The sequence below is a fragment of the Cydia amplana genome, chromosome 8 (assembly GCF_948474715.1).
Source record: "Cydia amplana chromosome 8, ilCydAmpl1.1, whole genome shotgun sequence".
NCBI classification, from domain to species: Eukaryota; Metazoa; Arthropoda; class Insecta; order Lepidoptera; family Tortricidae; genus Cydia; species Cydia amplana.
The window spans coordinates 14,000,841-14,016,126 of record NC_086076.1 but is presented as its reverse complement, the minus strand read 5'-3'; the positions used below and the strand labels follow the sequence as shown (position 1 = coordinate 14,016,126).

Genomic DNA, 15,286 nt, shown 5'->3' with positions numbered 1-15,286 from the left:
ATTTTTTACTGACAAGATTTGGTTGACCAACCCTAGTAGCACGGTCGCATTTTTATCGTTTGTCACCATGCTTGTCACGTTCTAACAAGTATGTAAGTGCGAAAGTGACGGGCATAGTGATAGTAGATAAAAATGGAACCGTGCTGAGCCCGCAAGTATACTTGGTCAACCGGATCTTGTCAGTAGAAAAAGGCGGCAAATTTGAAAAATGTAGGCGCGAAGGGATATCGTCCCATAGAAAATTTGAATTTCGCGCCTTTTTTTACTGACAAGACTTTGTTGACCAGCTATATATTTAATATTCCTAAAGATGGAGTCTAAGCGAGGTGTCACTGTCGCCACTTGGTCTTTATCACTTATCACAAACAACTAGAGTCAACTCTAAGAAGATACTACGTCTTATGCAAGTCTTATGTATCTTTCAGTAGGAGTAGCAGTGAAAGTGCTATTATTGTTTGTCCTTGTCAGTCTCACATTTTTTTTAATTCCTTACTGTTATTTAGTATGGATTATGGTGGGCAACAAATAAACTCGACCAATCATAGTGTCGGATTGCGTATGTTTCGTCCCTCACGGACGCACGCGTATAGCACATCTATTAGGATCCTATCATCTATGTGTTTACCGTACTTGAACGTATCTGTTTAGCTGGCAACACTGCTTCCCGTGCGCCGATGAGCTTGTCAGTTTTGACGTTTAGATTCTTTTCTTGTCAAAGTCGGCAAGATGGTAGTGTATTCTATTTTCTTTAATTTTTAATCCGTTATAATCGCTATTTTCTATGAACGAAATGTTTATATTATTGCGCAAAATGTCTCCTATTAAATATCTTCAACGAAAATACGGCATAGTTATTAAATGAGTGTGGTTGTTTACTTCTAACCTTCAATGTTTATTTCAGACGAAAGGTACGTCAAGTTTCGGAAAGCGCCGGAATAAGACCCACACACTCTGCCGGAGGTGTGGTAGATCTTCGTACCACATCCAGAAATCAAAATGCGCCCAGTGTGGATACCCAGCGGCGAAGCTCCGTTCCTGTAAGTTTCTCTTCTTTTTTTATGATAGAAAACTCGTGTGGCTTACGTATTTTATATAGTAGTATACTAGATGTACAGTCAGCACCAAATAGTGAAGGGCAAAGTGGCCAAATATAACGTGACAAGCTTTGTCACCGTAGAAATAGGGTTGTGTTGCGATCATGGACTTGTCAATGGTTCCGAATGTTCCGATATAATATTTGCCACTTTGGCCGTTACTATCTATTTAATGCTGACTGTACTTCATATAGGCTAATCTAAATTATTATTAAAATAACTAGTGTACAAATTTAATTCATAAACCAGGAATAATAAGTACTTTTATAAGATTTTTTATTATCCTACACTGATTGAGGAAGTAATCTGATTTTTGATTAATTCCTTGTATAATGTAGGTAAAGAAACTGAGAGAACTAATCAAATGATAATGTCACTTTATCATTTGGTAAAAATTTCAGACAAACTTTCTTTAGTACTTATTTTAACTATGTTATAGTTTCTACTATCACATCTAGAAATTTGATTGTTAATTTAATCCTTTAGTGATGAATGGAAAATATTTTCTAGCATGTACTAGGATCTCGTCAAAGAATTTAGTTCCACAATAATTTTCTTACACCATTAGTTAAGTTAAACCATGCCTATGAAGCTGTAGGTGTAGGTTTTAAATTCGAGTTAGGGTGCTTATGTGTGTGATGAATGTCAGCATTTGATTTGTTTCAGAGTTGTGAAGGTTTAGTATATATCATGGACATATTTAGAACATAAAAACAAAAGGTTCAATTACTGCATTCCTTTAAATTTGTCCATGGGTGTAGATTTGTAGAATTATACTTGGTATAATATTATATGTACTTAGTTTTTGGAGGTCTGTAGCCAGGTGGCAATTTGAACCATAATCAGCTTAGTTTCTCAGTTGTATCTGTCTGTCAGTAGCTTTATCTCAAGAACCATTGTAGGTAGACAGATGACATTTTCTCAGTGTGTTATTAGACAGACTACTGTAACATTTTGTCCACTGGCATTTACTAACTAATGTTCGTTATCTATTCCAGACCACTGGTCAGTGAAGGCTAAGCGCAGGAAGACCACCGGCACTGGCCGCATGCGCCACCTCAAGATCGTCAGGAGGCGCTTCCGCAACGGTTTCAAGGAGGGCAAGCCCACCCCCAAGAAAACTGTCGCAGCCTCATAGACTTTTAAACAACTAATAAATTAAAAAAGTCACTGTATCGTTTTATTCAATTATTTTTACAAACTTGTAGGGTAAGCTAACCAATGATTGGCACTGAAAAGTACAGCCGTGAGTTTTGCCATTTTTCATAGCCTTTTCACATCACCTATTTGAGAAAGGGCTTTTTCACACCTATTCAGAAAAGAGCTTTTTCTTCCCTGCTAGGAGGGATCAAAGTGGCACTTTTCCTCCCTGCTAGGAGGGATCAAAGTAACACTTTTCTGTTCTAGCACACTATTTTTAAATTTTTTTGCACATTATTTTTTTAGCTTTAAGTAACAATTTTTTTTCAATTTAATAAGTAATAACATTTTGAATCATGTTAATTTTCGCAAAGGTGAAGTGAAAAGTGGTATTTCTCACATGGTAGCAAAAAATTATTTCCACCTTGTGGGCGTTAACACTGGAATCCCTCACTATGCTTAGGATTCTATTTTAAAATCCTTCGGTTCATTCAGGATTCAATGTGTACGCCTTCGTTGTAATTATGTATTTTGATCCCTTGAGACACAATCTACTATAAGGGTCCTAGTTTTTGTAACAGTAATTAATTGCATTTTGCTATGCTATTTCCCTTGCAAATCCAACTACCGTATTTGTCAAACGCGATTCCTCATTATCATTCGTCTAATCACTTAATAGAAAACTGGGAATTTGGGAAAATAAATTGCTTTCACTGATTCTTACGTAAGCAAAGATAGATACAGTATACGGTGAGTAGTCATGACAGCTAAAGAAGATGGCGCTGTACGGCTACAGGACGTACAGCGCCATCTACTTTAGCTATCCAATGGGGTTGGCCGCTCGAAGTTATTCACAGATGGCGCCAGCATAGGTTTCTCTTATCAATCCAACGAATAGCGTCAAATTCGTGTTTTTTTTTTAAGCAAAGTCCCATAATAGAACAACTAAAAACATGGGAAACCTGTGCTGGCGCCATCTATCAAAACCTTTCACAGTTGCCATCTTCATACGAAGTATGAATTTGACTTAACACATCAGAAACACCTTTGACCATTTCGTGAGTATTTTGATGATGAATAGGTCTTGCTATAGTTTTTATATGCACTCTCGACTCTACTAAGAGAATGCAACATCTAACAAACGCTCAATTAATTACGCTCTTTCTGCTTCGATGGCAAACGTTACTAATTACTATAGCATTGAATAGAATCCCACGAGTTGTAATGCGTATTATAAGTATCAACAAGTTTCATCGGGCTCCGCTTGGACCGCTTGTAAATACCTAGAACAACAACGGGAATGCCGCATCGGCCGTGAGTTGTGACGCGGCGTAGAGGCGGGTCGCGCGCGTGGCTGTGGCGGAGAGGTTTCGCCTCGCTTCAGTCAGGTCAGTACAGGCTCGCGCGCCGCGGCGAGAGCCCCTTCTTTCGCGCCATCATCCAATGCGCTTTCCCCCAACTACGGAACGCTCCACAATCTTATCCAATAATTATCGCCATTGGGCGATACCTTATCTCGTGCAATGACGCGATATTTTAAAGTTCTACCGAGATAAGAGACTAGTGATTAAAACTCAGGTGTAGAATGTGTGTCTGACCGCTATCGTTGCAAAGAAACTTTAACAACCGTTACTTAGTGCTCGATTACAAATATTACGATGTCGTTGTTCAAGAAGAAAGCGCCAAAATACACGGCGCCCCCTGTGCCGCCCGTGCCGGCCGAGGAAGTGCCTCCTGCTAATGGAGTGGACAACAACAATGGTGCTCAGAAATCGCAGCTGGTCTTCCATTGCCAGCAAGCCCATGGCAGCCCTCTTGGACTTATTTCTGGGTTTTCTAATGTCAAAGAATTATACCAGAAAATTGCTGAATGCTACGACTTCCCACCAGAAGATGTAAGCCTCTTTTTGTTTTTCACATCAGGCTTCGAATTGATAAATAATTAACATGAACCTGTTTATCCAGATCTCGTTCCTTCGTCGAACTGGAACTTTATTTTCTTGTCGCGTCAGTATTAGATATATCACATAAGTAGGTACATTATAACTTTCTCATTAAAGTTTATCTAGACACGGTAGCGTGTCGGCCAAGTTCGCAAAGCAGTCAGCTATTCTTTCCGGCTTATTTTGATAACGAAGTTATGAAGTAGTTAGGTACCTACTTAAAATAATACAAAACGAAAACGAGTACCTTTCTTGTTTTATTAAGAACAATATAATAGGTGTTATTTTATTATAATCTCATTTGAGAAAATATGTACCTAATCTATTCTGAGCTAAAAAAGTGCGTAAATTTTATGTGTAAGTACCTAAAGATAATTTTATTTATTTTCGCGGCAAAACTGGATTACAATTTTATTATTGCCTATATGCACAACGTTGGTTCATGTCATGACTAACCATTAATCAGTGATTGCATAAGTAGGTATAAAAAAACACCTGACCTGATGGTCCGCCGTATTCCTTTCCTAATAGGTTAATAATGGAATACGAGCATGCCTGATGCTTCGCGTTACGTTACCTACACGGAACATGAGCCAATGAGGTAATCACAAGGTGAATGATAAGAATAGTTATTTGTACAACAAGAGATCAAAGTTCGATATTTCTTCGAGTGCTTATTTTGAGTCCCGTGCAAGCGAAAGATTCAATAATAGATTCACGAGCGTAGCGAGTGAATCTAATTTAGAATCTTGAGCGTAGTAAGGGACTCAAAAGCGCACGAGATGTAAATAACTTTGATCTCGTGTAGTTCACAAAACTTTTCACCTCAGCAGTGAGAACATATTAAAGAACCCGAAAAATGTATTCCTTCTCATCACTTACCTCTATTCACTCATGTTTTCTTAAGATATGCCAACAATTAAATTTTCACCTCAGCATCTAGAACCAGCGTACTTTGCTACTTAAAAACAGTGAGCAAAATCGAATTTTGCTCACTGAGTGAGCAAAATCGCATTTTGCTCATTTTGTCTCACTCAGTGAGCAAAATGCGATTTTGCTCACTGTTTTTAAGTAGCAAAGTACCCTTGTTCGAGCTGCTGAGGTGAAAAATAAATTTACATAGCGATGCGTCAGCGTCATATCTACTCGATGATAGGTAGCACTAGCATATGTGTGCGTGTAGGCTGTGTATTTCAATTGATTCATTCGATTTACTTCCATTGATTCATTGGTTACCTTTTTAGCTCATAAAAATATTGAGCGTCGTCGGGTAACCTAATTATCCCAACGTGGGGCCGCCTTCCCTACCTACTATCATCCACCGTGGTAACCGAAGTTAGGGATAGTTATTCTATTCTAGGACTTGAGACTTAGTTTTGATTCATGATTTTCTTGATTCATGACTTGAAGATGACTAACTAATGGGAAATAGCACTAAAGAACCTACTTAACCTTAGCATCTACTTAATAAATGTAGGTAGGTATAGCCAGGGATACAGCATACACCATCATGCTCCGCGATGGTTGAGCCATTTTAGGGTTCTAGTTAAATTGGTTGTTCAATACTTTAAGCTATGGAAATTTCAATTGAGCTAGAACCCTTAAATGTCTTATCATTCATAGAGCGTGACTGTACTTTTTACATTAGGTATCCAAGTACCTATCAGAAAACTCTGGTATCATGAAATGAACTTCTTAACTCGACACAGTATGTACTTAGGTTTTTATTTGTTATGGAAAAGTGACGTCCTGATACTGTATTGTGTGAACATTTCAATCGACACCGATAATTTTATCCGCTGTGATTTATCTATTTATATCTTTGAAGCTAATCTGAACATTCTTTATTCATTAAATTTGAATAGTTTATATCTTAATAGACGAATATACTTCTGTGATTAAAACTTATATCGTTAATGCCTAGATATATTAATATCCATTAAACGATAAAATTGTAATCGGCTTAATAGTCTGAAAATCATAAAGGAAATGGAAATGTTTATAAGTAATATGTGATAACGACCCCCACAGTACAGTGACCAATAAAGTAGGTATCATCAAGTATTGGAATTTCGTCTAAAATCATGATTGACGATTTGTGTTAACTGTCACCCTAGCGAGTACTAAAAATACCAAAGAATAAATCTGATTAGATAAACCTATGATCTAAGTAATAACTATATTATTTTTATCGACCGATAAAACTCTTAGCCAAATGCATTAAACTTGCCAACAATCTATCTATAAAATAACATTCCTTGCTGTTTTGTTGCTACTGTTTATTTATATTAAGCAGGAGATAGGTAGGTAAGTACTAGTTTATGCCTGGAAATCTTTCCGCGTTGTGATTGTTGCTGTCATACAAATCTTCAACTATGTTCAGTCGTTTCCTCATTTCGCTTCCTTTGGAATGGTTTGTAAAATCATAAGCGAGTTATATGATTCTCAAGATTACAAATTACTACTGACTATACGAAATTTTATCCTAATTAGTTCAGTGATTCAGAGTTGGACCGATGACGAAACTCATTTGCAAATTTTACTAAGTATATTAGTATGGTATGGATTACAGTAGGTGAAATTTATCTACACTAAATAATGCTAGGATGCGAGGATTCATTTATTCAATCGAAAGCGATATCGATGTCATGCTTACTACTGATATATGCACAGTAGGTAAGTCATGCTACTTGCTACTGGTATGCACAATTGTGTTTTTAATTTCTTGATAGTGCAGAAAATCAGAAACAAAAGTATTAATTACCTAAAGAATGTCACCAAAGAGTTTTTGGAGACAACGTGATATTTGATCATCATATCAGTGGAGCTAGTCACGTAATGCCTTACATAACACGTTCGTTTTCTATCATCAATTAGACACAAAAGCGAGAGGGTCAAAGTGTAAACGAGTTCAACAACTTATAATAGCGTCTTTCCTGTTAAAGTGGACAGGATAAAATCGCTTATAAAGCGACGACGACTGAAAAGGAAAGTGAGTTAATATGACTAATGTACTAAAGTACACTTGGTGACATATGCTTGAGAAAGAAAAACGTTGACCTAGTTAGCAAAACAAAAGTCGTCGTAATGTATGGTTGTATTGTTGGTTGACCCGAGCAAAGATAAAATATTGATGAGACGAGACGAGATCTCAGTGATCTCACTCACTGTAGGCTGCTTAGCATGTGCAGCTAAATTCTAAGGGAACGGGAGTAATTAGTAAGTAGGTAAAGTAGTCTTTTAATATAGAATTGGAGGATTTAGAATATAACATTGACATAGCTGAAAGGGGAATTTTAAGGTAAAGTCCCTCTCGGGCATGATAACTAAAGCAGGCCCGATTAAAGTACCTACTTACGGAAATCCTTGATATCGCAAATAAAAGTAATAAATGCATTATTACGCCTTATCAGACCAATCTTACAATATAAGTAAGCAGGCAGTATTTCTGACTCACTCAGTTAGTACACACACAGTAAGTAACACAATAGTAGGTGAGGGATCCTCTACTACTTCAGTATCACCATGTCACGTTAGTCTAATCTTCCATCATCGTTCAGTTAATAGAAAAGTAGGTAGGCACCTTTTTAAAAGATACGCTAAGATATCATACAACAACTACACTGGCAATTTTTTGTTATACTTATACTTATAGGTATAAACCAATATTAATTTAGACGTATACATAACATATCCACCAATATCAACGATAAAAAAATATACCTATACTTGGTCAACCAGATCTTGACAGTAGAAAAAGGCGGCAAATTTGAAAAATGAAGGCGCGAAGGGATATCGTCCCATAGAAAATTTGAATTTTGCGCCCTTTTTTACTGACAAGATTTGGTTGACCAGCTATATTAACGTTTAAAAGAATGTTGCATGAAACTTTGTGAGGCTTCGATAACAAATCTCATTACAGCAGGGATTAGTTATGAATACGAGCTGCGTATAGGCATGGCATGGTCCGTTTAACTCGAGTGAGCCATTCACACCTGTGTCTAAATGGGTGTAGTAGGCGGGAAACAATCTTAGTGGCAATAAAACACAGAAAGTTGCATAATTTTTTTAATCTTTTTACCATAGAGTACCGCGAACTTAGTGCTGTGATCATAAAACATTCTCAGCAAGATAATGACATGCATTACTGAGATTTGAAAAACGAATAAAGAGCGACTTTTTTAAATAGGTACCAGCGGCGATAGAGCTAACCATTCTTAAACATTGCTCATTTATGTACCTACTACACTTATCTACCAATGGTTTCTATTTTTCTACGTGTTTCTATTTTTACATTTATATATTTTTCTAATTAACTCTATTAACCTTATTAAAAAACAACATTTATTGCAAAAACTTAAATATAAATACAAACTAAAAAATATAAAAAATTACTACTTACTAAAACTCGTCCCGGGCTGTCCCTGACGCAAAGGTGCCCATCACGCTCGCTGCGTTGCCGCGTTGTATTGCGATGGACAGCCTTTGCATCAGGAAAAACCTGGAGCGGGGGTCAAGGCCCCTTTCACTCAGGCGACGAACCAGCTAGTGAAGGATGGTCTTACCCTCACCCTTTTTCTAATTAATTAAACATGCGATTCCATTTGACATAGGTAGCCATAAAATACACGAACTTGGCCGCATCTTTTCCTAGAAAAATCTGTTGTTTATTCTTGCTCGTGTTTGCAAAATAAGATTTAAAGTAAATATATATTTTTAAAACACGTTTTGAAAATTAATAGGTATAGATATTATTATGATGGTTATTTTATTTTGCTTTTTTGGAAACCATACAATGGGGTTCAATTTTTAGGGTTCCGTAGCCAAATGGCAAAAAACGGAACCCTTATAGATTCGTCATGTCTGTCTGTCTGTCCGTCTGTCCGTCTGTCTGTCCGTCCGTATGTCACAGCCACTTTTCTCCGAAACTATAAGAACTATACTGTTGAAACTTGGTAAGTAGATGTATTCTGCAAACCGCATTAAGATTTTCACACAAAAATAGAAAAAAAACAATAAATTTTTGGGGTTCCCCATACTTCGAACTGAACCTCAAAAATTTTTTTTTCATCAAGCCCATACGTATGGGGTATCTATGGATAGGTCTTCAAAAATGATATTGAGGTTTCTAATATCATTTTTTTCTAAACTGAATAGTTTGCGCGAGAGACACTTCCAAAGTGGTAAAATGTGTCCCCCCCCCCTGTAACTTCTAAAATAAGAGAATGATAAAACTAAAAAAAATATATGATGTACATTGCCATGTAAACTTCCACCGAAAATTGGTTTGAACGAGATCTAGTAAGTAGTTTTTTTTTATACGTCATAAATCGCCTAAATACGGAACCCTTCATGGGCGAGTCCGACTCGCACTTGGCCGCTTTTTATTTTTGGTTGACAAGTTAACATATCGGCTGGGAACAAGGTAGTGCTACCGCCAAGATTCCAAAAGGCATTACATTTCATCGTATTTTGTAACCCTCATTGCTTCAGTCAAATTAGAATAGATTATTTTTTTTTTTCAATTGTTTTTCTATAAGCTGTATCTTCTACTGAGGTGTGCCAATAAAGAGTATTCTATCTATCGATCTATATTTAAAGCGTTATTTCAATGCAAATAAAACTTAGGTAGTTTTCGTAGAGTACGGCACCGTAAGAACAAATAAATTCTTGAGATAAAGAAACATTCAATTTTAATTTTCTTTATTGTTGGTTTGGTTATGTAAGGTAATACAGATGTTCTGAGATTGAAACCACTATTAACCACCTAGGACGTGATTCAGTCTCGGGCCTTTGGGAAACCAGCTGCAACGGAAACTTATCCGATTGCAATTAATATTTCCATGACATCGTTCATTGTTTCACTTACTTTAGGGCGCGGCTTACGAAAGAAAAATGCTGCTATAATAACGCTTTTAATAGACTTATGTCGTAACAATTAGCATCAGAAATAGATCTTATTTAAATTTTGTATTGTATAATCGATTTCGATAGCGGATGTTCATCACTGACATATTTTTTGCAAACTCAAATGTCGTATGTTGGATTTATATATTGCATTGTCATTAAGTACTTTAAATATTAAAGATAACACAATCGAGGCAGTGATGAAGGAAGCTTTAATTGATTTGTTCGAACTGTCTGTATGAATGTAGGTACTCTTGCATTGATTGTTTGCACTCCTGCAGTTATATTAATTGCTGTTTAAAAATAATTCGGAAAAACCTTCGGTACCTAGAGCAAATCCTAGTAGCAGCGAATGTTTAGATTTACCTTTCTAGTTTATCAATATGTAGGTAGGTGACCCTGAGTTGTTCGCGCACAGTCGTGTCGCAAAGGTCAACCGAGAAAATGCCAGGCTCTTATTTCTTGATATTTCACGGTTCGTGAAAATACTGAAGGCGTGACGTAATTGTCAAGGTTTATTCAGCGGCGCTTAAAGTGAAAACAGTCCGTAAGTGATGCAGTACACGTGCATACTCGTGGTTTTTATAATGCTAGAAGCCATATGAGACATGATGGGAAATGCTATACTGTTCATATGCAGACAAGTGAGTAAAATGTCACTGGCTATGCGGAAGCACGCATGGCTGAGCCAGGAAGTGGATCGGCCCAGGGGCGCGGACGCAGTTTCTGCCGTATGATATGCGCGAGCTAAGTGACTGACGGCTGACACGCTCCAACGCCAAGCGCTAAATGCGAGTGGTGTGATGACCCAGTATATGCGGGTATAGGGGTCAAGGACCTGGCTATAGGCCATAGATCTAACTACCATAACCATATCGCCACACTAATATGCACATACTAATTGTACAACATTGTCTTGTAGACTGCCAAAAGCAAAATTTATTTTAGTTTGGTTGGTTGGCTTGTCATAGATTAGCTTGAAATTGGAGATACGATAAACGAATGCGATTGAAGATGTGTGCCTATTAAAAATACCATAAGCCATGTAAACAATACGAAATCGCAGCTGTCTAAACATCTAGGTAAACTGGTGACACTAATAATTAAAGGTTCCTGTAAACTAAGTATTGTCACCGAACACCGACGCCCACGGTGTTAAACAGTGACAGTTATTTTATCACGTGGATAAAGATGGATAAAGCTATCCATAATAGGCTGGCAGAAATGCCTTGTAGATAAGATACTTGTTGATTATAATGATTATTATCGAAACTTACTCGATTAAGTAGGAGGAACATGCAATGCAATGTGAATAACTAAATTGTAAAGTGCATCAGCTCTAAAAATAAAACAATGCGTCCCCTACGCATGTTGCATTTGGTAGCGAGTTCATATTACCGAGTTATTAACGTATGAATATGAACACGTTGCCTGCAACAGTTACAGTAATATTTTAATATTAAAAAAAGCGGCCAAGTGCGAGTCGGACTCGCCCATGAAGGGTTCCGTATTTAGGGGATTTATGACGTATTAAAAAAAAAAACTACTCACTAGATCTCGTTCAAACCAATTTTCGGTGGAAGTTTGCATGGTAATGTACATCATTATGTCTCTCGCGCAAACTATTCAGTTTAGAAAAAAATGATATTAGAAACCTCAATATCATTTTTGAAGACCTATAGATACCCCACACGTATGGGTTTGATGAAAAAAAAAATTGAGTTTCAGTTCTAAGTATGGGGACCCCCAAAATTTGTTTTTTTTTTTCTATTTTTGTGTGAAAATCTTAATGCGGTTCACAGAACACATCTATTTACCAAGTTTCAACAGTATAGTTCTTATAGTTTCGCAAAAAAGTGGCTGTGACATACGGACGGACGGACGGACAGACAGACAGACATGACGAATCCATAAGGGTTCCGTTTTTTGCCATTTGGCTACGGAACCCTAAAAATCAGCAATAGATTAGACACAAACAGATCACTAAAAGTATACAAATACTGAAAGAAACTAGCACAACTACTGTTTATACCTATTAATGTAAATGGATTTACGGATCACGGAACTATCAAGGCAGACAATTGATCGGGCTTAGTCACGAATTAGGAATCTGGAGCAGTGGTATTAGTACTATCTTAATAGTACGCCTAAGCCTACGCTACGCTGTAAGGCCTTAGCCTTCCATTTGATTTGAATAGAATAAAAAAAACGGTATATTCTATATCAACTATATATTCTATATAACTTGTAGTATTATGTTATATGTTTTATTACGGTATCAAATTAGGGACAAAAAGTCGCAAATAAGTGCATTCTAAATGTAAAAAAAAAATTAATTAACTCTTTGTTTTTGATTTTCAGATCCTGTTCTGCACATTGAACACGCATAAAGTAGACATGAAGAAGCTCCTAGGAGGACAAATCGGATTAGAAGATTTTATATTCGCGCACAGAAAAGGTCGACCCAAAGAAATAGAAATTGTCAAGACAGAAGATGCTCTTGGCCTAACCATTACGGACAACGGTGCCGGATACGCGTTCATCAAGAGAATGAAGGAAGGTTCTATAGTTTCGAGAATACCGCATATAGAGGTGAGGTTTTAAGTGTTTACTTATTTTTAGAGAGCGAGAGAGAAGTATGTAATGTAATCTAATATTAAATAAAGATAGTAGGTATGTATGCTCCAAAAATATATGTATAAACTTCTGAAGTACCTACATAAGTGTACAAGTAACTAGTCACTATTCGATTGGTACCTACCTACAGTAACAGGAGAGCAAATATATTTATTTTGTTATATTTTCCTTGTATATTATCCTTGAGAACGCTAAGGGAATATGACTTATTTTACCCATGTTATTTTCACGTTTCAGGTCGGTGACCACATTGAAAAACTAGACGGATTAAATATGGTGGGCAAAAGACATTACGAAGTAGCAAAAACATTAAAAGATATCCCTAAAGGCACGACATTTACTATACGACTTGTGGAGCCGCTAAAGAGCGGTTTTAACAGCATTGGACCAAAGACGAGTAGTGCCAGGGCAGGAAAGAAACAAAATTATGGCTCAGGGAAGGAAACACTTAGATTTAAGGCAAATGGTCAGGCCACTATTGAAAATGAGGTGAGTCACATAATGTAATATTAATGAGTAATCCATGTGCGATTCTAAACATACATTAATGATTATTAAACTTCGATATATCACAATGCAATGACGCGCATGGCATTTTCATAATAATGTGAATTTTCATTATACATAGGTGATCTCATTCAAAAATGCATTCAGTTGAAAGTTTATAACTTTATATACATACATAGTTTAAAACCAAAGTTTGTTTCGCTAAAATAGCTTGTACAAAAACTGAAGGCGCTATTTGGACGCGTAAAAAGTAGTAAGATCTCTCGAAATACTCTTATTCCCGGAGATTACACAAAATAAATGAACGATTTCTGGCCTTTTCAGTCTTTAATTTACACCTCTATTTTAAATTTCACAGAAAACAACGGAATTGTTTCCGAAAACTCATTTACAAATATAACGTAAAATAATAAATAAGACTAAAAAAATATTCATTTACTAATATAGGATTTGTTTTCTCACGACTTTTCGTAGAAGGCTTTACCCATAGTCTCACGAACGACTCTTGACTAATAATTAAATATTTTAAGAAATTATACTCTGAATGAGAGATGTTCTCTAGAACTCTCTCCGTTTTATATGCGATAGGTACGGAAACCGGAAACGTTCTCACTTGACAATATGTTCTATAGTAAACGGAGAACGTTCTCGAAAACGACATAAATGTACTCTGGTTACTAAAAAAATATAGGCAAATGTTAAAATGTTACCATGTCTTGAGTAGATTACGATCGCAATTAAACTTGGAAACCGAAGTGACACGTCTAAACTTATAATCTAACAGTGATGTTTTTCCAATCTGTTTCAGCATGACGAGAAATCGAAAGCGGGCATAGAGAAAATAAACTCTCTGTTGGAATCTTTCATGGGCATCAACGACGCCGAGCTGGCTACGCAAATGTGGGACTTGTCTGAGGGCAAAACAAATTCCATGCAGCTAGCTGAAGCTATAGACAACAGCGACTTGCAAGAATTCGGGTTTACGGATGAATTCATTATTGAACTTTGGGGAGCTATCACAGATGCTAGATCTGGCAGGCTCAGTTAGAAATACTATTGGTAGACAAAGACATAATTTAATCCAAACTTGGCTTGAGCACTATCGTGTTAAGTATTTAAATTGCCTATCGCAACGCATTCTCATGTTCAAATATGCAGTTAAATGTCGACTTAAACAAAGAAATTGTTAACGTTGAATATATGGTACTTAAAGAGAATCGTAATATATGAATCATATATGATGATGAAATTAAATGAATAATAATTTGTGTCGAAGTCTAGTCAAAGCTAGGTCCCACTTTGTCGCTTACCATAAGAACGAGATTTACTTGTATCTTTATACGAATAACCTGTCAAAGTGTAAGCGACAAAGTGGGACTTTTTGCTTGGAAACGACACATTTGATTGTCATTGTATTTATTTTACATTTATTATAAAATACATGTGTACTCGTAAGTTCATAGTTATCAAAATCCCAAACAGTCGCTCGGTTTTCAAATTGCTCTACTCGACTGTATCCAAAAAATACTTGGGGCTTGTAAAGCCTAATAAGCAATAATTCATCGGTGCAATTTCTGAGAGTATATTAAATTTATACAAATTTATACTTATAGATAATTTATAAACCAACAGAGATTTATAATTATTATCTTAGAGTTGAGTTAGTGAATATATAAAATTGACCTAATTTTGTAAGGACAAGGACTAGGGTGCTAAGTAAGTTTATTGGTATTAAGCAATTTGTATGAATGAAAATGTCTGTCAAGTGCCTATCATCCTGTTAGTATTATGTTACAGAACGTAAGTGTACAATGTGAAATTCCAGCAGTGCCTTTTGTAATACATGTTGTGATAGTTTGGATATTAGAGTACAAATTGTATAAGTGATATTGATCATCATTATTCTTAATTAACAGTTATATGGCACCAAGTGACTGTTGTCATACTATTTGATATTTCCTATAGATTATTGAAGTGAACACTTCTTTAGCGGCGCTGGGCACTTTTTGAGGTGGGGAAAAAATGACAAACTCGAGACAGCGTAAGGCGATCACGTGA

General features: G+C 36.4%; 2 protein-coding genes across 2 annotated transcripts; both read left to right on the top strand.

Moving 5' to 3' along the window:
- Window positions 1–621: 621 nt before the first annotated feature.
- LOC134650576 (large ribosomal subunit protein eL37) lies at window positions 622–2,265 on the top strand. The gene is made up of 3 exons (XM_063505529.1): window positions 622–729; window positions 902–1,037; window positions 2,093–2,265. Exons 1-3 carry the CDS (start codon window positions 727–729, stop codon window positions 2,230–2,232), a joined length of 279 nt encoding a protein of 92 aa, XP_063361599.1. The 5' UTR covers window positions 622–726; the 3' UTR covers window positions 2,233–2,265.
- Window positions 2,266–3,632: 1,367 nt separating this feature from the next.
- On the top strand, window positions 3,633–14,377 carry LOC134650242 (PDZ domain-containing protein GIPC3). Its single transcript, XM_063505190.1, has 4 exons — window positions 3,633–4,129; window positions 12,446–12,676; window positions 12,959–13,210; window positions 14,037–14,377. Exons 1-4 carry the CDS (start codon window positions 3,893–3,895, stop codon window positions 14,274–14,276), a joined length of 960 nt encoding a protein of 319 aa, XP_063361260.1. The 5' UTR covers window positions 3,633–3,892; the 3' UTR covers window positions 14,277–14,377.
- The last annotated feature ends 909 nt before the right edge of the window (window positions 14,378–15,286 follow it).